The sequence below is a fragment of the Rhinopithecus roxellana genome, chromosome 5 (genome assembly GCF_007565055.1).
Source record: "Rhinopithecus roxellana isolate Shanxi Qingling chromosome 5, ASM756505v1, whole genome shotgun sequence".
Taxonomy (NCBI): domain Eukaryota; kingdom Metazoa; phylum Chordata; class Mammalia; order Primates; family Cercopithecidae; genus Rhinopithecus; species Rhinopithecus roxellana.
The window spans coordinates 120,487,250-120,512,495 of NC_044553.1; the positions used below are offsets into that span (position 1 = coordinate 120,487,250).

General features: G+C 45.0%; 1 protein-coding gene across 11 annotated transcripts in view; it reads left to right on the forward strand.

Moving 5' to 3' along the window:
- Positions 1-3,844: 3,844 nt before the first annotated feature.
- The window catches only part of PRC1 (protein regulator of cytokinesis 1), a 29,064-nt gene continuing 7,662 nt past the window's right edge, over positions 3,845-25,246 (forward strand). For 9 of the 11 annotated variants that reach the window (XM_010384773.2, XM_010384772.2, XM_010384774.2 and 6 more), the window contains exons 1-11: positions 3,845-4,085; positions 13,444-13,576; positions 14,131-14,253; positions 16,616-16,849; positions 16,928-17,098; positions 17,557-17,706; positions 18,202-18,349; positions 19,619-19,755; positions 22,096-22,191; positions 24,029-24,175; positions 24,400-24,510. In XM_010384773.2, the coding sequence (XP_010383075.1) occupies positions 4,075-4,085; positions 13,444-13,576; positions 14,131-14,253; positions 16,616-16,849; positions 16,928-17,098; positions 17,557-17,706; positions 18,202-18,349; positions 19,619-19,755; positions 22,096-22,191; positions 24,029-24,175; positions 24,400-24,510 (1,461 nt within the window). In that variant the 5' untranslated portion in view covers positions 3,845-4,074. Of the gene's footprint in view, positions 4,086-13,429; positions 13,577-14,130; positions 14,254-16,615; positions 16,850-16,927; positions 17,099-17,556; positions 17,707-18,201; positions 18,350-19,618; positions 19,756-22,095; positions 22,192-24,028; positions 24,176-24,399; positions 24,511-25,246 lie in introns of all 11 variants that reach the window. The other 2 variants (XM_030930287.1, XM_030930288.1) reach the window with 2 other exon arrangements.

Below are 25,246 nucleotides of genomic sequence, written 5' to 3' on the forward strand. Positions count from 1 at the left end.
GAGATCCGGCCACTGCACTCCAGCCTGGGCGACAGAGCGAGACTCCGTCTCAAAAAAAAAAAAGACCAGCCTGGATAACATGGCAAGACCCCATCTGTACAAAAAATAAAAAAATTAGCCGAGGGTGGTGGCACACGCCTGTATTCCTAGCTACTGGGGAGGCTGAGGTGGGAGGATCCCTTGAGCCCAGGAGGTTGAGGCTGGAGTAAACTGTGACCCTCTCTCAAAAAAGAAAAGAAAAAAGAAGGAATTACAACCACCTGTGTTAGTGGCCACTTTTCAGGCCTCTTCCAACTTGATCCCACTGATGACTACACTTTCCTTGAAATTGTCGTATTCAGCTTCCATAATACCCTTTCTTTGTCCTCCCACAGTCTCTTAGGTTGTTCTTTGATCCCATTTGCTGACATCTCCCCTCTCTCTGTCCTTTGTTGTCATCCACTTCCAGATCTCAAGCTTTCATCTCACTCCACACAAGTATGTCCTACCTGGTCATTCCACAGGCACTTCAAACTCAGCATGTACAAAATAAACTCATGAGTGGAAGCTCTTGTCCCTACTTGAATCCTTTAATCTGCTCTTCTTCCTGTATTCCCAAACTTTGTTCAAATGAGCAAAAAATTGTATTCTTGACCTCAGATTTTTTCTTTCTATGCCCCACCTTTAGCTGGTTCCCTTGTCCTATTGGTTCTTATTTCTAAATGCCTCTAGTTCATCTTCTCCTCACCATCCCTATGATAGAGGTATTTATTGTCTCTTGCCTGGGTTTTTGTAAGAGTGTCCCTCCCAGCTGCTCATCCTCCCATCTGTTCCCCATTCCACAGTGCTGCCACTTAATAAAAGGAAGAAAGAAAATCAAAACCTGAGTTACTAGATCATCAAAAGTATTCTTCCTATAGAATAAGGATCATTCTGGGCCCGGCGCAGTGGCTCACACCTGTAATCCTCACACTTTGGGAGGGCGAGGCAGGCAGATCACTTGAGGTCAGGAGTTCAAGACCAGCCTGGCCAACATGGTGAAACTCTGTCTCTACTAAAATATAAAAATTAGCTGGCTGTGGAGGTGCGCACCTGTGGTCCCAGCTACTCGGGAGGCTGAGGCGGGAGAATCACTTGAACCCAGGAGGCAGAGGTTGCAGTGAGCCGAGATCGTGCCACTGGACTCCAGCCTGGGCAAAAGAACAAGACTCTGTCTCAATAAATAAATAAGTAAATAAAAATAATGATAATTCTGTTTAAGAATACATTCCAAGGAAAAGGCATTCCTCAAGCATCTAGCTAGAATTTTGAGTGTTATTTCAAGCTAGTGTGCAAGACCAAAGACACTGCCAACAGGGCTGTTGTTCGCAGAAAGAATAGGTGGCATCAGAAAAAGATTAAACAGTGGCAAAACATTGCACTTCCATCAGGTAGAAATATATGACCCTGTAATAGGGTTTTTTGTTTGTTTGTTTGTTTGTTTTTTGAGAAAGGGTCTTGCTTTGTCGTCCAGGCTGGAGTGCAGGGGCATGATCGTGTCTCACTGCAGCCTTGACCTCCTGGGCTCAAGTGATCCTCCCACCTCAGCCTCCCAAGTAGCTGGGACTAGAGGCTCATACCACCACACCTGGCTAATTTTTGTATTTTTTATAGAGACAGGGTTTTGCCACATTGCCCAGGCTAAGGTCATATATTATAAACACGTATTACACGGTGTTTTACATGCAGCGTTTATGCTCTGAATGGATATCTTTGCATCAGTTCTGTGACTTTGTTAGCCTCAGCACCTCAGTGTAAAGGACGAGAGAAAAATTGTCTTATCTCTGGATACTTAATAATGCTGGCCCTAAGAACATGTATGAAGATCACAAATTTGTGAAGCTTTCTGAAAAGCTCTCCTGTTAATTTAACCAACAAAGAATGCAAGTAAATTTTAAAAGTGGTGCTGCCATCCACTCTATTAGTGGTGTCAGTGTTAATCAACAGAGTGCAAGGAAACTGAAAAAGTGGTGCCTGTTGTCCACTGAGTTTGTGCTGTGAATATCTGGCATGCTGCTGATAGGTTAAAAAGAACATTGAAGCCGGGCGCAGTGGCTCAGGCCTGTAATCCCAACACTGGGAGGCCGAGGCCGGCGGATCACCTGAGGTCAGGAGTTCAAGACCAGCCTGGCCAACGTGGTGAAACCCCATCTCTACTGAAAATACAAAAAAAGTATCCAGGCATGGTGGTGCGTGCCTGTAGTCTCAGCTACTTGGGAAGCTGAGGCACAAGAACCCAGTGGCGACGTGCAGTGAGCCGAGATTGGGCCACTGCACTTCAGCCTGGGTGACAGAGCGAGACTCCATCTCAATTAAAAAAAAAATAAAAAGGGGCTGGGCGCGGTGGCTCAAGCCTGTAATCCCAGCACTTTGGGAGGCCCAGACGGGCGAATCACGAGGTCAGGAGTTCGAGACCATCCTGGCTAACACGGTGAAACCCCGTCTCTACTACAAAATACAAAAAGCTATCCGGGTGAGGTGGCTGGCGCCTGTAGTCCCAGCTACTCGGGAGGCTGAGGCAGGAGAATGGCGTAAACCCGGGAGGCGGAGCTTGCAGTGAGCTGAGATCCGGCCACTGCACTCCAGGCCGGGCGACAGAGCGAGACTCCGTCTCAAAAATAAATAAATAAATAAATAAATAAAAAGAAGAACATTGAAAGCAGCAATGAAGTTTTTCTGAAAATAAGAAAAATATGGTTCTGAAGCTGAAGCAAACAAGCATCCTTTACCTTTAGGGAAAAGGCATGTGAACGTAAGTTACAGTTGGCCAGTAAACACGAAAAATGTGCAATTTCAGTTATAATCAAGTGCCAAACAAGGAAATGCCAGTATTATTATTTTACCTACAAAATGAGCAAAGATGTTTAAAAGTACGATAGAATTCAGCCCTGCTGAGGGTAACAAAAGGAGGGTACTTTCCCGGTGAGGCTTTGTGTGGAAGGCAAATTAATAAAGGGAGCATTCAGTAATTACACCTCTAGGAATCAGCTGTACGAAAATGCAGGATGCAAAGATTTATTTATGAAGATATTCAGTCCAGCCTTATATTTTAAATTATTATCTAAATATCAATAGCAGAATGGGCGAGATAGTTACACACCAGGATATTATGCCACCATGAATCACTGGGGAAAAAATGTGATATATAAGCATTTAGGGATGTAACATGTTCATAGAGGAAAGGAGGCTACAAAAGTACTTTGATGTTTATTTTGAGTTTTAAGTTTTTCATGTAACAATTTAGAAACTCATCTAATTTGAAAGAAAACCACACCTAGGTGATCTGCACTTATTCACCAATCAGGTGAGTTGGGCAAATCATTCAAATCTTTTTGAGTTTCCTCTGCAATGGTGACAATACTCGCCATACAGGATTGTGAAGATTAAATGGGATAACTAGCGTTGAAAGGTTCCAGGCCCATGAGCAGGACTCAATGTTCCTTCCCTTCTCCTTAGTGTACGGCTTCCTACATCTGGGGAAGAGTCCCACCAAAGATGAGTTCCAAGGTTCGCTTCTTGGATGAGCGAGGGAAACTAGGCGCTAACTTTCCTATTCCTCCCCGCTCCCGGTTTCGGCAGCCGGGAAGCCACGGTGCTCTCAACTCCTTCCCCGCCCGCGCACTTCGAATACAAACTGCGCCGGGCGGGGCGGGGCGGGGCGCTGCTCCGATGACGTAGCCGACTCGGGAGGGGAGTCCCTTGAGGCTGCCGCCAATCGAGGGAAGCGGGAGGCGCAGGCCCCGCCCGCCCACTCACAGACAGTGACGTCATCCCCCGCCCCGCTCCAGGGCTTCCCAGGTCCGGCTCACGAGTCCCCGCCCGACTGCGCACCCGCGAGCTACAGCCCGAGGGGCGGGGATTTTCGTGGAACGACGGGACGCGACGCCAATCGCAGCGAGGCTTCGCCCCGTGGCACGGTTTGAAATTTTGCGGGGCTCAACGGCTCACGGAGCGGCTACCCGAAGTGAGGTCGCCGGTGTTTGCGGGTGGTTGTTGCTCTCGGGGCCGTGTAGAGTAGGTCTGGATCTGGACTGACGGCTGCTTGGAGCGTCTGCCATGAGGAGAAGGTGCGGGTTGCGGGGAAATCGAGGGGACGCGGGAGAGAGCGACGCCTGTCTCGGGTTCTGGGCCAGTTCAGGGGTGCGGGGCCCGTGCGAGGTCCCGGGACTAGGGCGTCACAGCAGTCGGCGCTGAGTGAGGCCGGGGGCGCGAAGGGGCAGGGTCTGGAGGCGGCGAGCCAGTGCGAGGGCCGCGGCGGAGGTGAGACCTGACGCGCTGTCTCCCGGCGGCCCCGGGTGTCCGCAGGCTCAGACGCCCTGGTGGGAGCCGAGCGCCGGTGCCCGGACGCCGCAGGGCGGGCGAGGCCGGGGACCCGGGTCGGCCTTCACCCAGGCGGTCAGCGCTGGTGCTCGGACCCCACCCTCCCTGCCCTCGGCGTCTCAGGTGCCGCTTCTTGGCGCAGATGACTCGTTGTAAACCTTCTGTGGTCCTGGCTTCTCTTTAAAGCTGTTAAGTTTATTTATCGTTGTTTTGTTTTATTCTTTGTTTTTGTGGAAACGCGGTCTCCTGTGTTGGCCAGGCTGGAGGCATGAGCCACCGCGCCCGGCCCGTTGTTTTTCTTTGTATCTGGCCAGCGGTGTTAACGTTTTGTTTGAATTGGAAAGATAGCTTTGTTTCTTTGCAAGTTAAGAAACGGATTATGGAATTCTTTTCCGGTCGTTTTAGTAACTTCCTAGGCAGTGTTGGGGAGGGACTGTCCGACTTGAAATCCGGACCAGTGACACTGACACTTAACCAGCCTTGTGACTTCCAAATATTAACTTTAATTTCTGAAAGTTGTAGATGAAGTATTGTGATGATACAGCGTTAATTTGTAGTTTTTGGTGGAACTGATTGTTCTAAGGCTTTGTAAGATTCTTCATTTCATGATCACTAATTCTGATCTGTCTTTTTCAAATGCTTGCCCTCAGAATAATGAGAATTGAGTGCCAACATGGTGAAACCCCGTCTTAACTGAAAATACAAAAATTAGCCAGGCGTGGTGGTGCGCCTGTAGCCCCAGCTTCTCAGGAGGCTGAGGCAGGAGAATCGCTTGAGCCTGGGAAACAGAGGTTGCATGAGCCGACATCTCGACACTGCACTCCAGCCTGGGTGGCAGAGTGAGACTCTGTCTCAAAAAAAAAAAAAAAAAGGCCATTAACAGTTTATGAATTATTTAGGCATCTTCTCTATCAAGGGATTGAATGAAGCAGGAGAAAAAATTACCCTTTAGTGTTGGTTCCAGGCTAATGGATATAAATTAGCCTTTTTTTTTTTTTTTTTTTATGAGACAGGGTCTCACTCTGTCACCCAGGCTGGAGTGCAGTGGCGAGATTGCTCACTGCAGCTTTGACCTCTGAGGCTCAAACAAAACTCTGGCCAGAATTAATTATGGTTATCGGTCCCGGAAACAGGTTGCACAGGAGATCAGCAAAACTCCTTCTCTGGAGTGCTAAGAAAAAATAGGATAGTGGATCAGTGAAGGCTGCCTGAAGGTAGGAAATAATTTAGAGGACCACTTTGAGATTTCTTCCAGTCCAGTGATTTATGTTCAAGACTGGAAAAACTGACCCATTCTACAACCTTTGTGTCCTTGAGTGGTAGTCTTTGTATGCACTCTGAGTTTTTCAGTGAGTCTAAAAAAAATCTCAGACTTGCTCCTTTTAGGGGATTACCTGAAACAATTTAGCCAGGTAGTATTTCAGTGTATCATGATAATTGTTCATAATGATTGCTCTGAAGCATCTTAAGAACATACAACTTTTTTGAAATGTCACATTATTCATTCAAAAAGACTTCTTGGGCCTGGCACAGTGGCTCACACCTGTAATCCCAGCACTTTGGGAGGCCAAGGTGGGAGGATGACTTGGGCCCAGGAGTTCAAGACCAGCCTGGGGCACCATAGCAAGACCCTGTCTCTAAAAAATAATAATAATTTATACTAAAAAATAAAAGAAAAATAATTCTTGAATGTTATATACAAGGAACCATTCCAAGTGGTGGGGATATAGCAGTGAGCAAAAGTGACATCCCTGCCCTCACAGAGTTTGTATTCTAATAGCAAAAGAGGAGTGTAATAAATAAGTTAATCTTAAATGGTGATAAGTGCTATGTAGAGAAATCAAGCAGAGAAAGGGGATAAGAAGTACTGAAGGTGTAGGAAGTGGGGTTGTGGTTTTAAAGAGATGGGTCAGGAAAGGCCTCCCTGAGAAGGTGATCTCTGAGCAAAGACCTAAGAAGGAAAAGGGTGAAGCCATGCAGCATGGGGAAAAAGAGATCTAGGTAGAGGAATCAGCATATCAAAAGCAATGGCTTTCAGATGGAATGGGCCTTCATAGGGCTTTGGAAAGGCAGAGGCTTTTCCTTGGAGTGAGATGGCAAGTCACTGGAGGGTTCTGAGTAGAAGATTAGGACTTGGGGCTCCTGTGTTGACAATAGACTTAAGGAGGCCAGCATTGAAGCAGTGAGACTAGTTAAGAAGCCATTGCCATACAGCAAAAAGTTGGTGGTGGTGACCTGGACGAGGGTGGGGGTGGTAGTGGTAGCAGCAGAGGTCAGGAGGAGTGAGATTCTGCCAGTCTTGTGTAGATAATGCTAATGGCGCGAATACAAGAAAGAAGTGTCAAGGATGATACAAGATTTAAGTTAAAAAAAAAGTTAAGTTCAGTACAATTTGAATGTTAGGAAGAGTAAGAAATGTTAGTTTTTAATTCTTTGAAAATGATCCTGTTACAGGAACTGTCTCTAACTAGAATAATAATAATGGGTGTTGGGTAATTCCAAACACCCATTTCCAACAGGCCAAATAAAATGCATTATATATTAGTAAAGTTTTCTTTCTTTCTTTTTTTTTTTTTTTTTAAGACAGTCTTGCTCTGTCGCCCAGGCTGGAGTGCAATGGCATGATCTCAGCTTACTGCAACCTCTGCCTCCTGGGTTCACCGGGTTCAAGTGATTCTCCTGCCTCAGCCTCCTGAGTATCTGAGATTACAGGCACCCACTACGACGCCCAGCTAATTTTTATGTTTTTAGTAGAGATGGGGTTTCACATGTTGGCCAGGCTGATCTCTCACTCCTGATCTCAGGTGATCAACCTGCCTTGGCCTCCCAAAGTGCTGGAATTACACAACGTGAGCCACCACGCCTGGCCATAGTAAAAATCTGTAAGTTTTTCAATTAAGTCACAAATCAAAAAAATTTCAGATTGTGTGCCGAGATGTTTTTAATAACAGCTTTGAGATATAATCCACATACTATACAATGTACTTAAAGTGTATAATTCAGTGATTTTTAGAATATTCAGAGTTGTGCAATCATCACTGCAATCAGTTTTAGAACATTTTTATCACCCCTTTAAAATCCCATTAGCGGTCAATCCCCTTTCACCTCATGGTCCAAATTCTCTCCACCCCCAACTACAAATCTACTTTTTGGCTAGGCAAGGTGGTGCACACCTATAATCCCAGCACTTTGGGAGCCCAAGGTGGGAGGACTACTTGAGCCCAGGAGTTCAAGAACAGCTTGGGAGACTGCCTCTACAAAAAAGAATTCTTTTTTTTTTTTTTTTTGAGATGGAGTCTCACTCTGTCACCCAGGCTGGAGTACAGTGACACGATCTCAGCTCACTGCAACTTCTGCCCCCTGGATTCAAGCGATTCTCCTGCCTCAGCCTCTCGAGTAGCTGGGATTACAGGTGCCCACCACCACGCCCAGCTAAGTTTTGTATTTTTAGTAGAGATGGGGTTTCACCATATTGGCCAGGCTGGTCTCAAACTGCCGACCTCGTGATCCACCGGTCTTGGCCTCCCAAAGTGCTGGGATTACAGGCATGAGCCACCGTGCCTGGCCTAAAAAAAAATTTTTTTTGTTTAAGTTAGCTGGGTGTGGTGGCTCACATCTGCAGTCCCAGCTACTCCGGAGGCTGAGGTGGGAGGATCACCTGAGCCTAGGAGGTTGGGGCTGCAGTGAGCCATGATCATGTTACTGCACTCCAGCCTAGGTGAAAGATGTCTCAAAAAAAACATACAAACCCCAAATCTACTTTTTACCTATTCTGGATATATCATATACATATAAACAGAACCATAGCTGTTGTGGTCTTTTGTGACTTGCTTCTTTGACTTAGCATAATATTTTCCAGGTTTATTGCCAAATAATATTCCATTGTATGGCTATATACTACATTTTATTTACCCATTCATGAGTTGATGGCCATTTGTTTTGTTTTGTTTTGTTTTGTTTTGTTTTGTTTTCACTTTTTGGCTATTGTAAGTAATGCTACTATAAACATTTTTGTAGTTTTCATATAAATGTGTTTTCATTTATTTTTGGTAAATACCCAGTAATAAAACTGCTGGGTTGTATGAACTCCGTTAAACTGAGGGGCTGGGTGCAATGGCTCATGTCTGTAATCCCAGCACTTTGGGAGGCTAAGGTGGGAGGATTGCTTGGGCCCAGAAGTTCAAGACCAGCCTGAGCAACATGGCAAACCTTTTAAAAAAAAAAAACAAAAAACGAAAAATAGCCAAGTATGATAGCATGTCTGTGGTCCCAGCTACTTGGGAGACTAAGGCGGGAGAATTGCTTGAGCCTGGGACGTTGAAGCTGCAGTGAGCTATGGTCACACCACTGCACTCCAGCCCAGGTGACAGTGAGGCCCTGTCTCAAAAAACAAAAAAACAACTGAAGAACTACCAGACTGTTTTCCAAAGAGGCTGCACTGTCTTGCATTCCCACGAGCAGTGTTTGAGGGTTCTAGTTTCTCTAGATTCTCACAGTACTTGTTGCTATATATATATATTTTTTTATTATAGCCATCCTGTTGGCTGTGGTTTTGATTTGCATTTCCCTAATGACTAATATTGAGCATCTTTTCATGTGCTTATTGGCCATTTGTATATCTTCTTTGGAGAAATGTCTATTCAGATTCTCTGCCTATTGTGCTAGATTTTTTTATTCAGGAAAATGATCACTTTACCTTGTAGATATCTTACAGAGATAGGCAGCCCTGCTTGTAAACCTTCGTCAGGATCCTAGAATACATAATACCTCTATTAGGTTAGGTAGGTTAGGAGCATAGGACCCTTTGGCAGGAATTCAGGGCCATTCATTTTGCATCTATTGAACAACTACTATGCATTAGGGTGTGGTAAAATGAAGATGAATAAGATGTGGTGGTCCTTGCCCTTGAGTTTATGGTCTACTAGGGGCCTGGGGGGAAAATGGCAAGTGAGTGACAAGTCCACAAGTCTCCAGAGGAGGTGGTGGCAGATAGAAGGAACTGAACGTACAAAGCACGGTGGCATCAGAAAATGAGGGCTGCATGTGGTTTATTGAGGGGCACTGTTCAGGGAATGCCCAGGAAGTTCAGTTGGCTGGAGACTTGGGGAGTGACAAGTGGCAGAGATTAGCAAACTCGGAGAGAGGTTTAGAAGGCCTTTCCACGGAAGGTGGTTGAACTATTTCCTGAGGGCAATGGGACCTTTGAAGGGGAGTAGTTAAGCAGGGAGCTGATGGGATTTGTTGTTATGAACAACTAGCTGTTCTGTGGAGATTGGCTGGGCAGGGGTAGGTCTGTCAGACTGAGGAGACTGGTATACTTAAGTAATGACCTTCAGAGCAGTGCCCCCGGCTGGCCTGTCTGGAAGCCAGGGTTTTGCATCCAGATCAAATATTGGCCACAGATTGGATCTTAAAAGTTATTTTTAATAAAATGCTAATATTAGGATTTTAACTTGTGCATTCTTGTGTCTTCAAAATGAAGTGCAAAAGGAGTGTTTGCCTGGGGAAGCTCTTTAGTTGGACTTTAGTTGAGATTATGTTAAATAAATGCCTTACGGTTAACATTTCTTTTTTTTCTTTTTCTGTTGGACTTGAACCGTTAACATTTCTAAACTGAAGGGAGTACAGTAAATTCTTTTAAACGTTTGTCAGTATTGGGTGTTGGTATGGCCATCTGGTATAGGCAACAGGTACTTGTGTAGAAATGTTTCTTCAACAAGAACAGGCAACCTCTAAACTGGGATTTCGTGGCTGGAGAGATTTTGGATGTGAATGTATTAACAGCTTTGGAGAGACACATTGTTAGAGATCTAGGCTGGTGACTTGTAGAACCACCGAAAGCTCTGAGACAGGGGCTAATGAAAGTCTCTAGCTCCAATTGGGTGTGGATGGCACACAAACAGCTAAGTGTTTAAGTGATTTGCTGCAGGCTTCTCAGCTGACTGGAAGCAGAGAACATCTAGATTGCAGTTTCTCTGGTGCCAGGGTAGTCTTAGTTGTCCTGTTATACCTAAGAAAAGGGAGAAAAATTTCTATTCTTTAAATGTTCTGTAAATCAGACTAATGGTTCTAATTTTTAAAGTAAACTTTTCTTAAAAGATACAGAAGCCAGTTAAATTTGTATTTTAGATGAATAATTTTTTGTTAAAATAAGCTTTTGGCAATTGAAGAATAACATACATTCAGAAACATACAGAAATCAAGTGTAAACTCAGTGAATTTTTCACAGTTGATGCACCTGTGTAAGCAGCAACTCAGAAGCCCTTTACCAGTCACTGCCTTCCCTGAGCCAAAAGAACCACTCTCCTGACTTCTGAAAGCATAGATTAGTTTGGGCTGATTTTTTTGTTTGTTTTCGTTTTTCAGATAGGGTGTTGCTTTGTTGCTTGGGCTGGAGTGCAGTGATCACAGCTCACTGCAGCCTCATCTTCCCATGCTCAAGCAATCCTCCCACCTCAGCCTCCTGAGTAGCTGGGACTATAGGCATACGCCACTGTGCCCAGCTATTTTTTTTTGATAGACACAGAGTCTCCCTGTTGCCCAGGATGATCTCAAACTCCTGGGCTCAACCAGTCCTCCTGCCTCGGCCTTGCAAGGTGCTAGGAATACAGGCATGAACTACCATGCCTGACCAGTTTTGCCTGTTTTTGAACTTTATGTCAATGGAATCACATAGTGATACACACTTGCGTATCTGGTGGCTTTTGCTTAGCCTAAAGTGTTTTTTTTTCTTCCTCTTCCCCTTACAACTTTTTTTAAAGTTGTTTCTTTGACTTCATTAAAAAAATGAAAAGATTTGAAGTGTAATTCATACACAGTAAAACAGACTCACTTTACAGGTAGTTTCAATTGTATACTGTTATATAATCACCATCAAGATCTAGAACTATTTCATCACCCCAAAAAGGTAAAATTTAAAAATAAATAAATAAAATAGAAAAATAATAATTTGAGCTTTCCATGTCATGTGTAGTGTGTTCATTTTCTTTTTTGAGACAGTTTCGCTCTGTTGCCCAAGCTGGAGTTCAGTGGTACGGTCTTTGCTCACTGCAACCTCAGCTCACTGCAAACCCCACTTCCTGGGTTCAAGCAATTCTCCTGCCTCAGCCTCCCCAGTAGCTAGGATTACAGGCGCATCACCACACCCAGCTAATTTTTTGTGTTTTTAATAGAGACGGGGTTTCCCCATGTTGGCCAGGCTGGTCTCAAACTCCTGACCTCAAGTGATCTGCTCCCCTTGGCCTCCCAGAGTCCTGGAATTATAGGTGTGAGCCATTGCACCCAGCCGGTTTGTTCATTTTCATTGCTGTATTATTGCACTGTAGGAATGTACTATTCATTCTGTTGATAGACATCTAGGCTGTTTCTGTTTCCATGATATTATGAGTAGTGCTTCTCTAACCATTCTCATATGTGTCTTTGGTGAAGGTATGTGTTCATTTCTGCTAGGTATGTATGTAGAGGTAGAACTGTTGGGTTCAGCTTTAGTAGATAGACTGCCAACAGTTTTTAAAATAGTTGTACCAGTTTACACTATGCCAGCAGCATATGAAAGTTCTCACTTTTCTATATACTCACCAACACTTAATGTTGTCTTTTTAACTTTAGCCATTCTTTGAGCTGCTAGTTGTAATTTAAGAAGAATAGGCTGGGCGAGGTGGCTCATGCCTGTAATCCCAGCACTTTGGGAGGCCAAGGCAGGTGGATCACTTGAGGTCAGGAGTTCGAGACCAGCATGGCCAACATGGTGAAACCCTATCTCAACGGCTTAATTTTAGCCATTCTTTGAGCCGCTAGTTGTAATTTAAGAATACTAGGCTGGGCGCAGTGGCTCATGCCTGTAATCCCAGCACTTTGGGAGGCCAAGGCGAGTGGGTTTTTGTGTTTTTGTAAAAATAACAAAAATTAGCTGAGCGTGGTGGCGCATGCCTGTGATCTGAGCTACTTGGTAGGCTGAAGCAGAAGAATCACTTGAACCTGCGAGGCGGAGGTTGCAGTGAGCTGAGATCACGCCACTGCACTCCAGCCAGGGCAACAGAGTGACACTCTGTCTCAAAAACAAAAAAAAAAAGAGAAGAACGAAAAAATAAATAAAATAAAAAGGCCAGGCATGGTGGCTCACATATGTAATCCTAGCACTTTGGGAGGCTGAGGAGGGAGGATCACTTGAGGCCGGGAATTCGAAACCCGCCTGGCCAACATGGCAAAACCCCATCTCTACTAAAAATACAAAAATTAGTTGGGCATGGTAGCACGTGCCTGTAGTCCCACCTATTCGGGAGGCTGAGTCAGGAGAATCATTTGAACGTAAAAGGTGGAGGTTGCAGTGAGCCAAGATCGCACCACTGCACTCCAGCCTGGGTGACAGAGCAAGACGCTGTCTCAAAAAAAAAAAACCCAAAAAATAGTAATAAATTGCCAGATATTTGTGTAGGAGTTTCTTACCAGCAAGTTCTTGTGTTAGTTTAGTTTACCAACATTTTTATCTGGTTTTTCTTTAGTAAAAGTATTTATAATTCTGTATTATACTTCCATAGGTAGATGGTTGTTGAAAGTCCAGAAGGTTGAGCTTCCATGATGTAATATGATATGAAATCTTGCATTGCTAGTGGTATTTGGTAGGAAAAGGGATGGGGAGTGGTTAAAGGTGAATTAGGTTGAATGCCTGTTTTCAATTTGTTTTTTTCTCGAGGCCACTGAGAAGCCAGTATTTTTAGTTCTTGAAAATAGTGCTTTGGCCGGGCGCGGTGGCTCAAGCCTGTAATCCCAGCACTTTGGGAGGCCGAGACAGGCGGATCACGAGGTCAGGAGATCGAGACCATCCTGGCTAACATGGTGAAACCCCGTCTCTACTAAAAAATACAAAAAACTAGCCGGGCGAGGTGGCGGGCGCCTGTAGTCCCAGCTACTCGGGAGGCTGAGGCAGGAGAATGGCATATAAACCCGGGAGGCGGAGCTTGCGATGAGCTGAGATCCGGCCACTGCACTCCAGCCCGGGCGACAGAGCGAGACTCCGTCTCCAAAAAAAAAAAAAAAAGAAAATAGTGCTTTTAGTCCGGAGGCTGTGACTGATGTAACTAACAGGTCTTAGGTTTTGGTTTTCAGTGAGGTGCTGGCGGAGGAGTCCGTAGTATGTCTGCAGAAAGCCCTAAATCACCTTCGGGAAATATGGGAGCTAATTGGGATTCCAGAGGACCAGCGGTTACAAAGAACTGAGGTGGTAAAGAAGCATATCAAGGTGGGTTGAATAGTACTGGTCTCTGCATTGGACCTGGGTAAGGATGTTGGTGTCTCACCCGAGACAGCATGCAGAAGGGACATGTGATCATCGGCATTGGGATAGCACAGGCTCTTCCTGTTTGGTTTGGTTTGGTTTTGAAGTCCCTTCTTGAAATTTGAGGAGGCTGGGCACGGTGGCTCACGCTTGTAATCCCAGCACTTTGGGAGGCCCGGGCGCGTGGATTGCTTGAGGTCAGGAGTTCAAGACCAGCCTGATCAACATGGTGAAACTCCGTCTCTACTAAAAATACAAAAATTAGCTGGGCATGGTGGTGAGCACCTGTAATCCCAGCTACTCCAGAGGCTGAGACAGGAGAATCTATTGAACCTGGGAGGTGGAGGTTGCAGTGAGCCGAGAATGTGCCATTGCACTCCAGCCTGGCCAACAGAGTGAGACTCCGTCTCAAAAAAAAAAAAGAAAAAAGAAAAAAGAAATTTGAGGAGTTTGGTATTGGTGTTGGGAGTTTTTTTTCTCCATTGCCCCAAACTTATGGACTGTTTTCCCTCTTGTAGGAACTCCTGGATATGATGATTGCTGAAGAGGAAAGCCTGAAGGAAAGACTCATCAAAAGCATATCCGTCTGTCAAAAAGAGCTGAGCACTCTGTGCAACGAGTTACGTGTTGAGCCATTTCAGGTCCGTGGCAGCCCACAGGGTCTCTGGGGATCTGTCTAGGGCCTGATATTTAGGAAGTAGTATTGACTTCGGCCAGCAGATGGAAGGCTGCCTCATAGGGATGGAGCTAGACATGAGAAGTGGGGAAAACATGCTGCGTAATTAGGCCCAGCAGGGTAATTCTCAGCTCTGTAGAGAGTTGCCCTGGTAAGAGGTGAAGCAACTAATAGATCATCAAAAAGAAGCTGCTGCTTACCATAGTTTTGCTTTGTAGGGAATATTAATTTTTTTATATAAACTCTGAGAAAAAGGTAGGCATAGATGGTGCTACACTGTTCTTTCTCTGAAAGAAAATGAAAACAGGAACAAAAGTAATGATAAAAAGGAATACTACGAAAAAAACAAACCTTTGTGAGTTTTATCATACCCAGAAGCTGCATACCACTGAACCAGCCAAAATAGCTACTTCAGAAGAAATGTCTCAAAAGCTGGAATATTGGGAGTGCCTAGTCCAGTTCAGAGCATGCCATGACGTCCATCTGGGTACGGAGCTGAGAAGTGGCTATATTGTGGTCCACTGCAAGTCAGGGACTTGAGTGAGGACACCAGAAAGGATGAAATGAATAACAGATGGGGTCCTGAAAAATCTCTGCTTAGAACCAGTAAAAACAGTGCCAGGATCATAAAAATTCAGACAGATGTGGAGCTTGGAAAGATAATGAGTACATCCATAAGGTTCTCAGGTCCCTCTTCCTGTTACAGGAAGACCTGCTTGGGTGTCTATTTGGAGTTAGCTTAGGAGGGAGACCGCCTTTAAAGGGCAAAGGATAATTCATACCTGATAGTCAAGAGCAATCAGGCAGAAGAGAACATGAAGTGGAGCTTCCTGGAGTCAACATAAATGTCATAAATATAATTGATTTTGGACATAGTTTCTCTTTCTTTTTTCACATTTGATGTGAAATTGGGCGAGAAGTGAGGTGTACAATGATACATCTCCCTTAAGTTGCCTAATATTCCTAGTTCACAATGTTAAATGAAATTGTGTAAATTTATGGACATATAGGAAAAATATTTATGTCCTATAAAAAAATGCCACTTTTTTTTTCTTGTTAACCAGTTAGGAGTGGAGCAGGGACTACCAGATGGGTTTTTGTTGGTAAAGTGAGACGATGTTCATAGGATTAGCAGGGTGAGTATTTAGATATGAGCTGGGCATGCCACCCTACAGCTAACCCAAAGGAAGCTTTCCAGCCAATTTACGCATTTATTTATTTATATATTTATTTAGAGACACAGTCTCGCTGTGTTGCCCAGGCTGGAGTGCAGTGGTGCTGTCTCGGCTCACTGCAACCTCCGCCTCCCAGGTTCAAGCGATTCTCCTGCCTTAGCCTCCCAAGTAGCTGGGATTACAGGTGCCTGTCACCATGCCTGGCTAATTTTTCTATTTTTAGTAAAGAGCGGGTTTTACCATGTTGGCCAGGCTGGTCTCCAACTGCTGACCTCATAATCCCAAAGTGCTGGGATTTTGGTGTGAGCCACCGCGCCTCCCAAAGTGCTGGGATTCTAGGTGTCAGCCACCGTGCCTGGCTGCCAGCTTACACTTTTTATAAAAGTGCCTAGTGCCTGTAGTAGTCTAATCATAGAGACAAAAGGTAGAATGGTGGTTGCCAGGCTTGGAGAAAGGAAAAAAATGGGGACTTATTGTTTGAGTATGAAGTTTCACTTTTGCAAGAGGAAATGAGTTTTGGAGGTGATGGTCATGATTGCACAGCAATATGACTGTACTTAATACCACTGAACTGTACACTTAATGGTTAAGATGGTAAATTTTATGTTATATGTATTCCTTTTTTTTTCTTCGAGACAGTCTCGCTCTGTCGCCCAGGCTGGAGTGCAGTGGTGCGATCTGGGCTCACTGCAAGCTCCGCCTCCCTGGTTCATGCCATTCTCCTGCCTCAGCCTCCCAAGTAGCTGGGACTACAGGTGCCTGCCACCTCGCCCGGCTAGTTTTTTGTATTTTTTTTAGTAGAGGTGGGGTTTCACCGTGTTAGCCAGGATGGTCTCGATCTCCTGACCTCGTGATCCGCCTGTCTCGGCCTCCCAAAGTGCTGGGATTACAGGCTTGAGCCACCGCACCCTGGCCTATGTTATATGTATTCTACCACAAGTTTTAAAATTGGAAGAAAAAGTACCCTATTCACCTTTCCTCACTGGGACCTTCCTTTGGAAACCCTCTTTATGCCATATTCTGTTGACCATGAGTTGACTGACTTGTAAGTTTAACTGAAAGTCTGTCATCCAAGCCTTCTTATGTTATCCTTCTCTTCCTTTGAAGGAATTCACTTGGAATCTTATAACAGTGGTACATTATCTTATTCAGGAAGAAGGAGAGACAACCATCTTGCAACTAGAAAAAGATTTGCGCACTCAGGTGGAATTGATGCGAAAACAGAAAAAGGAGAGAAAACAGGAACTGAAGCTACTTCAAGAGCAAGATCAAGAACTGTGTGAAATTCTTTGTATGCCCCACTATGATATTGACAGTGCCTCAGTGCCCAGCTTAGAGGAGCTGAACCAGTTCAGGCAACATGTGACAACTTTGAGGGAAACAAAGGTACACTGCCTACATTTGTACTTCCTAAAAACCACTTTGGTTTTCCTCTAGGTATCTTGTAATTGCTTTGTTTTAAAGGCTTCTAGGCGTGAGGAGTTTGTCAGTATAAAGAGACAGATCATACTGTGTATGGAAGAATTAGACCACACCCCAGACACAAGCTTTGAAAGAGATGTGGCGTGTGAAGACGAAGATGCCTTTTGTTTGTCTTTGGAGAATATTGCAACACTACAAAAGTTGCTTCGGCAGGTACTGTCTTCTCAAATTATGCCCTAGGTCTCCGTAGTATATAGTCTGAACAAAACTGACAGCTGTTTCTTCAGTCTTAAATAAGGAGACAATGTAAGATGAGAGAATGAGGGAAGATAAGGATAGTAATATATGATATACAACCTTGATTTTTGTTTAATATTTAAAGAAGCTTTATATGTAGCTCCAAGAAAATGAAATTATAGATGAAATAACATTAGTCATTTGAATTAGATTAGTGTTTAATTAAAATTGTTTTCAGTTCTAAATTTGAATGCTAATTCTTGGAGTCCGAGATCCTGACAGCCTTACAGCTTGTGTTTAGGAGGCATGAAAACATGCTACTTTGAGTTCTCATGAAAGTGCCTCCTCTACCAGACATTTCTTTGCGGGAGGCCAGAGGGCTAGCCTCTGTGCTGCTGCTTTGCTGTGAGTGACACTGGCTTTCTGTGCTATAGCTGGAAATGCGGAAATCACAAAATGAAGCAGTGTGTGAGGGGCTGCGTGCTCAAATCCGAGAGCTCTGGGACAGGTTGCAAATACCTGAAGAAGAAAGAGAAGCTGTGGCCACCATTATGTCTGGTTCAAAGGCCAAGGTCCGGAAAGCGGTAAGAAACCCAGTGGGTACTGGGTCAGAGTCTTCTCTTAGCACTTTTGTGTTAGTCATAAAGACTGTTGATTTGGCCTGGCGCAGTGGTTTATGCCTCTAATCCCAGCACTTTGGGAGGCCGAGGTGGGTGAATCATTTGAGATCAGGAGTTCGAGACCAGCCTGGACAACATGGCGAAACCCTGTATCTACTAAAAATACAAAAATTAGCCAGGCGGTAGTGGTACATGCCTGTAATCCCAGCTACTTGGGAGGCTGAGACAGGAGAATTGCTTGAGCCTGGGAGGCGGAGGGGTGTAGTGAGCCAAGGTTGCGCCACTGCACTCCAGTCTAGGCGAGAGAGTGAGGCTGTGTCTCAAAAAAAAAAAAAAGTGTTGATTTATAACACCTTTGTGGCTTTGCGTTATAATTTTACTTAAAAGGGAGGGAACTTTTGCAAACCTTAGTGAATATAAAAGTATGACAGCCACCTTTAACAAGTTTCTTTCTTTCAGCTGCAATCAGAAGTGGATCGGTTGGAAGAACTGAAAATGCAAAACATGAAGAAAGTGATTGAGGCAATTCGAGTGGAGCTGGTTCAGTACTGGGACCAGTGCTTTTATAGCCAGGAGCAGAGACAAGCTTTTGCCCCTTTCTATGCTGGTTAGTACAGGAGTGAGGTCTTTGGTTGGTTGGTTGGTTGGTTGGTTTGTTTGGAGACAGGTCTTACTCTGTTGCCCAACCTGGTCTCAAATTCCTAGGCTCAAACAGTCCTCCCACCTCGGCCTCCCAAAGTGTTGGGCCACCACACCCAGTCAAAAGTGCGTTCTTCCTGTGGCCTGCTCACTAGTTTTTAAGACATCCAGACATTCAACAGGAAGTATTTCCTCTTCTGAACAGATAAAGCCACCTTTTCAAGACATTTAGCATAATTGCCATTCCTGTATGAAAAAGCATTTCAAATATTATTGGGAAATACTCGTCTCTTGCTTTCTTTTTTTTTTTTTTGAGACGGAGTCTTGCTCTGTTGCCCAGGCTGGAGTGCAGTGGCCGGATCTCAGCTCACTGCAAGCTCCGCCTCCCGGGTTCCCGCCATTCTCCTGCCTCAGCCTCCCGAGTAGCTGGGACTATAGGCGCCCGCCACCTCGCCCGGCTAGTTTTTTGTATTTTTTAGTAGAGACGGGGTTTCACCGTGTTAGCCAGGATGGTCTCGATCTCCTGACCTCGTGATTCGCCCGTCTCAGCCTCCCACAGTGCTGGGATTACAGGCTTGAGCCACCGCGCCCGGCCATCTCTTGCTTTCTGAAGCAGTATGTCACTGTAGCTTCTAGCTGTGAAGCTTAAGTTTTTATTAGGTGCTTACTTTTTGCAGGTTCAGTGTCAAACCCTTAATATTATTTCACAAAATCCTCATGTCAAGAGCTAAGGATACGAAAGCACATAAATACTGAATAACTTAACCCAAAAACATAGTGGTAAATGCCAGAGCCTACGTTTGGGCCAAAAGGAGCTTGACTCCTGGAGCGCAGTGGAGTTCTAGTCTGAACTGAACTGAATATAAAGATGAAGCTATCCCAACTAAATTCAACAGATATTTTTGCACATTTTCTGTGATCCACCCCTCTACTGGCTGGGCAAGACAGAAAAGAAGAATATGAAAGAAACCAAAGACAAGGCAAGACATGATGCAGATTTTTGACGACATTATTTTAGTCTCCATCCTAGTCTCTTAGGCCCTAGTGCCTCAGGCCGATTATGACAAAGCTGGTTTTTATTAACCACTATATATCTATTACACACACACACGCCTCTTCCTGTATCAGTTTACTATAAGGAAAGAATCTATTTCCATTTTAGGGAATGGATGATTTGTAAAATTGGATACTAAACACTAGAGGAATTGTTTTAAACTACTGGGCCTATATTTTGCAGAGGACTACACAGAAAATCTGCTCCAGCTCCACGATGCTGAGATTGTGCAGTTAAAAAACTACTATGAAGTTCACAAGGAACTCTTCGAAGGTGTCCAGAAGTGGGAAGAAACCTGGAGGCTTTTCTTAGAGTTTGAGGTATTGCCCTAGTTTTTGTGTTTTAACTGTTAAGAAAGCATGCCATGTACGGAATCAGTCCAGTTAGCTTTGTTCTTTGCCAGGCTTTTGATACCCCATCTTTAAGTCTCTCTGAATTTCTGCTGACCCCTCTATTTGGTAAGCTTATCTGCAGGATCTTATAAGAGAAAAGCCCAAAATTAATGGCTTAAATAAGGTAGGCATTTCCTGCATGAATGAAGTTCAGAGCTGGGCAGTATGGGGCAGGCATAGCAGATCTGCACAGTGAGCAGGGCCCCAGGCTTCTCCGGCCCCGGGCACTCCCCCACCACTAAGGGTGGACCTTATTCTCAGGGCCAGGATGGCTGCTACTAGAGCTCCCACCCTGATGGCACTTTTTTTTTTTTTTCCCGGAGGTGGAGATTTGCTGGTCACCCAGGCTAGAGTGCAATGGTGCAATCTTGGCTCACCACAACCTCCACCTCACGGGTTGAAGCAATTCTTCTACCTCAGCCTCCCCAGTAGCTGGGATTACAGGCATGTGCCACCATGCCCGGCTAATTTTGTATTTTTAGTAGAGATGGGGTTTCACCATGTTGGCCAGGCTGGTCTCGAATTCCTGACTTCAGGTGATCCGTCCATCTTGGCCTCCCAGAGTGCTGGGATCACAGGCATGAGCCACTGCGCCTGGCCCCTGATGGCACATTTCAGACAGTATGGTGGAGGAAGGAACAAAGAAGGCATTGCCCCTCACTCCTTCAAGAGCTCTTCCTGGCTCTGTTCACACCACCGTGGCTCACATGCTGTCAGCTGCTGGTGAGGCTGGGTGAATTGCTGCCCCAGGTAAATTCTGGTTCTGTTACTAAGGAAGGAGAGAAGAATGGATGTTGGGGCAGGCAACTAACATATTCTACCATTCCAGCTTTTGCTATTTACTTAGAAAATTGCATGGGTATTGATTCCTTCTGATAGGCAGCAAGGATGGGTTCCTTCAGACCATTTTAGAGCTCAGGGACTATGGTGAGGCAAGTGAGGCATGTAGGGCACAGATTGAGGGACACCTTGTTCTTGGGTTCATGCTGGCCCTGTTAGAGCTCAAAGGGCCTTCAGAGAATCTGAATTCAACTCCTTCAAGTTTACAGGCAGCAAACTAGGACTCAGAAGTGGAGAGAACTATGGGATATCTTACAGCTGTTTAAGAACAGATGTCTTTGTCCTCAGTTATTCTTTACTTCTGGTTACAACAAAAAGAAGAGTAAACATAAATAAGGAGGCTGGGCACGGTGGCTCATGCCTGTAATCCCAGCACTTTGGGAGGCTGAGGCGGGCAGATCACAGGTCAGGATATCGAGTCCATCCTGGCTAACATGGTGAAACTCTGTCTGTAATAAAAAAATTAAAAAAATTAGCCGGGCATGGTGGTGGGCGCTTGTAGTCCCAGCCACTTGGGAGGCTGAGGGAGAAGAATGTCATGAACCCAGGAGGCGGAGCTTGCAGTGAGCCCAGATCAAGGCACTGCACTCCAGCCTGGGTGATAAAGCAGGACTCCGTCTCAAAAAAAAAAAAAAAAACATAAATAAGGAGCTAAGGCAGCAACCTTTGTTGACATGCCGGTATTTAAGAAGAAAACAAGAAATGAATTACCATCCTGTCTAGTAACGATTGGCTGTCACCAATCAAGCAGTATGGAAGGGAAACAATTTAATTTTCAAGAATGTCTTCTAAATTTTTCTGCTTATGTGCCCCTATTTTTGAGTACACATACCTAATTTATAATTACAAGCTATATACTTGCATTACTGTTCTGATATACTGTATATGTTCTAAAAGAAAACACATGCTGGTCCAAGAGTAGTGGCATTTATAACTCGGTGATCACAGCCAGTTACAGATTTGTTCCTCTCCCACTGCATTACTTGACTAGAAAGAAGACAGTAAAAAACGGAAAAGTTAATAAAAAGTTAAAAAGAATGAGAAGCTTTAACTATTTATTTTTATTTATTTATTTATTTTTTGAGTCTTACTCGTTGCTCAGGCTGGAGTGTAGTGGCGCGATCTCGGCTCACTGCACGCCACCCGGGTTCAAGTGATTCTCCTGCCTCAAGTCTCCCGAGTAGCTGGGACTACATGTGACTGCTACCAGGCCCACTAATTTTTTTACTCTTAGTAGAGATGGGGTTTCACCATGTTGGCCAGGCTGGTCTCGAATTGTCAACCTCAGGTGATCCGCCCGCCTCAGCCTCCCAAAGTGCTGGGATTGTAGGCGTGAGCCACTGCGCCCAGCAAGAACAAAGACTGTTAACAGAAGTTATTGGTCTCATGGTGCCAGGCTTTCCACTAATTAAAATGTACTTTTCACAGAGGAAAGCTTCAGATCCAAATCGATTTACAAACCGAGGAGGAAATCTTCTAAAAGAAGAAAAACAACGAGCCAAGCTCCAGAAAATGCTGCCTAAGGTAATATTATTGCTAAGGGTTTTTGGTGCTTGGTTACAAAGATACCTCACTATTTGTATGTCTTTTTCTTTCTATTGTTTAGCCCCAAAACGATTTTCTTCAAAGCTTAGGCAGAGATAATAAGTTATATATTCAGTATACGCAACTGTGTATCAAGGCATATTCGTTTGCTAGGACTGCCAATAATAAAGCTCTACAGGCCGGGTGTGGTGGCTCACACCTGTAATCCCAGCACTTTGGGAGGCTGGCGGATCACAAGGTCAGGAGTTCAAGACCAGCCTGGTCTTCACTAAAAATACAAAAATTAGCCAGGCATGGTGGCGGGCACCTGTAATCCCAGCTACTCAGGAGGCTGAGGCAGGAGAATCGCTTGAACCCGGGAGACAGAGATTGCAGTAAGCCAAGACCGCGCCACTGCACTCCAGCCTGGGCAACAGAGTGAGAGACTCCATCTCAAAAAAAAAAAAAAAAACAGAAAACACTACGTACTGGGCGGCTTCGACAACAGCAACTTATTTTCTCACAACTCTAGAAACTGCAAATCTGATGACAACATGTCATTGGCAGAGTTGGTTTCTTCTGAGGCCTCTCTCCTTGGCTTTGTAAATGGTCGTTGTCTTCTCAGTGTCTTCACATGGTTTTCCCGCCATATGTGTGGCCTGATTACTCCCAGTCATATGAGATTAGGGCCCACCTAATGACCTCATTTTAACTGAGTTCTTTTTTTTTTTTCTTCAAGAGATGGGGTCTTACTATGTTGACCAGGCTGGTCTTGGACTCCTGGCCTCAAGCAATCCTCCCATCTCGGCCTCAGGAATACTAGGAATATAGGAATGAGCCAGCACACTTGGTTTTAATTCTCTTTTTAATGACGCTGTCTCCAAATACAGTCACAATCTGAGGTACTGGGGGTTAAGGCTTCAACATTTGAATTTGGGGGGAAACACAATTCAGCCAGTTACATAAGGAAAGCCTTTGACAGAGAGAGTTCTGTGGGCTTCATTACCATTTTCCACTTTGATAATACCACCATTTTTTTGAGTTAAGTCAGGGATATCATTTCAACACACTCTCATTTAGTAATTCATCTGCTCCTCACAACATCCCTATGAGGTTGGTATTATTTCCATTTTTACAGATGAGGAAACTGAGGTACTAAGAAGTTAGGTAAATCTGGCCAGGCATGGTGGCTCACTCCTGTAATCCCAGGGCTTTGGGAGGCCAGCAGTTGAAGACCAGCCTGGCCAACATGATGAAACCCCATCTCTACTAAAAATGCAAAAATTAACCGGGCGTGGTGTATGCCTATTAATCCCAGCTACTCAGGAGGCTGAGGCACAAGAATCGCTTGAACCCAAGAGGTGGAGGTTGCAGTGAGCCGAGATCGTGCCACTGCACTCCAGCCTGGGCAGCAGACTGTCCCAAAAAAAAAAAAAAAAAAAAAAAAGTTATATAAATTTGCTCACTGCTTCACAGCCAGTAAAGAGGGTGATTCCAGATTGAACCCCATTATGTCTGATTTCAGAGTCCTGCTCCTAATGTTCACTGCCTATTTCATATTGCTTATCTTTCCTGTGCTGCCTCCAATTTCAGGCACCAAAACCTTAGTGGTCAAACTTTGGGTTCTTGCCATTTTCCACTCTTGTATGTTGTGTGAGTGAAATGTCCCCGGGCTTTGATTTCTGGTCACTCTGACCTGTACCTATGTGGGCCCAGCTACCTGAGATGAGGCTAGTGATGCTCTGGGGAGGAGGAGTCACTCTCTAGAGAAATCATTTCATTTGGGCTTTACACTAAAGAGTTGAAGTAATTAACATGTCCTTATTTCTGGTCTCAGCTGGAAGAAGAGTTGAAGGCACGAATTGAACTGTGGGAACAGGAACATTCAAAGGCATTTATGGTGAATGGGCAGAAATTCATGGAGTATGTGGCAGAACAATGGGAGATGCATCGATTGGAGAAAGAGAGAGCCAGGCAGGAAAGAGTAAGTGTGAACATGAACACAAATTGGGATAAGAGGAAGATGGTAATCTGAGCAGCCCAGAGTCTCTGCCAGGGACCAGGGTTTGTTGAATAGGGAGCCTGTGGCAACTCTTTTTAGCTCTGGCTGCGGAGACATGGGCCTAGATTCCTGGTCCTGCTTCTGTTGCCATCCCAGACCTGCTCTCTTCCTGAGATTTATCACTGTTGCTTCTGACTTTCACGCAGCAACTCAAGAACAAAAAACAGACAGAGACAGAGATGCTCTATGGCAGCGCTCCTCGAACACCCAGCAAGCGGCGAGGACTGGCTCCCAACACACCGGGCAAAGCACGTAAGGTAAACACAAGGCTTAGGGAAGCACTGATTTCAAGGGAGTGGGTGAGGGTAGTCCCAGCCACCTCTTTGAACAGAGCCAGCCCCTCCATACCCGTAGGTGTTTCTAGTCAGGTGGGACGAGAGACTGAGAAAAGAAATAAGACACACACAAAGTACAGAGAAAGAACAGTGGGCCCAGGGGACAAGTGCTCAGCATACAGAGGACCCACACCCGCACCGGTCTCCGAGTTCCCTCAGTATTTTTTATTATTTTCACTGTCTCGGCAAGGGGAATGCAGCAGGAGGACAGGGTGATAGTGGGGAGAAGGTCAGCAGGAAAACATGTGAGCGAAGTAAGCTGTGTCACAAATAAGTTCAAGGGAAAGTACTGTGCCTGGATGTGCACGTAGGCCAGATTTATGCTTCTCTCCACCCAAACATGTCAGTGTAGTAAAGGGTAACAGAACAGTATTGCCACCAGCATATCTCGCCTCCAGCCACAGGGCGGTTTTCTCCTGTCTCAGAATAGAACAAATATATGATCGGGTTTTACACCAAGACATTCCGTTCCCAGGGGCATGCAGGAGACAGAGGCCTTCCTCTTTTACTAATCCTCCTCAGCACAGACCCTTTACAGGTGTCGGGTTAGGGGACAGTCAGGTCTTTCCATTCCCACGAGGCCCTATCTCTGGCTGTCTCAGTGGCGGAAAATACCTGGACAATACCCAGGCTTTCTTGGGCAGAGGTCCCTGCGGCT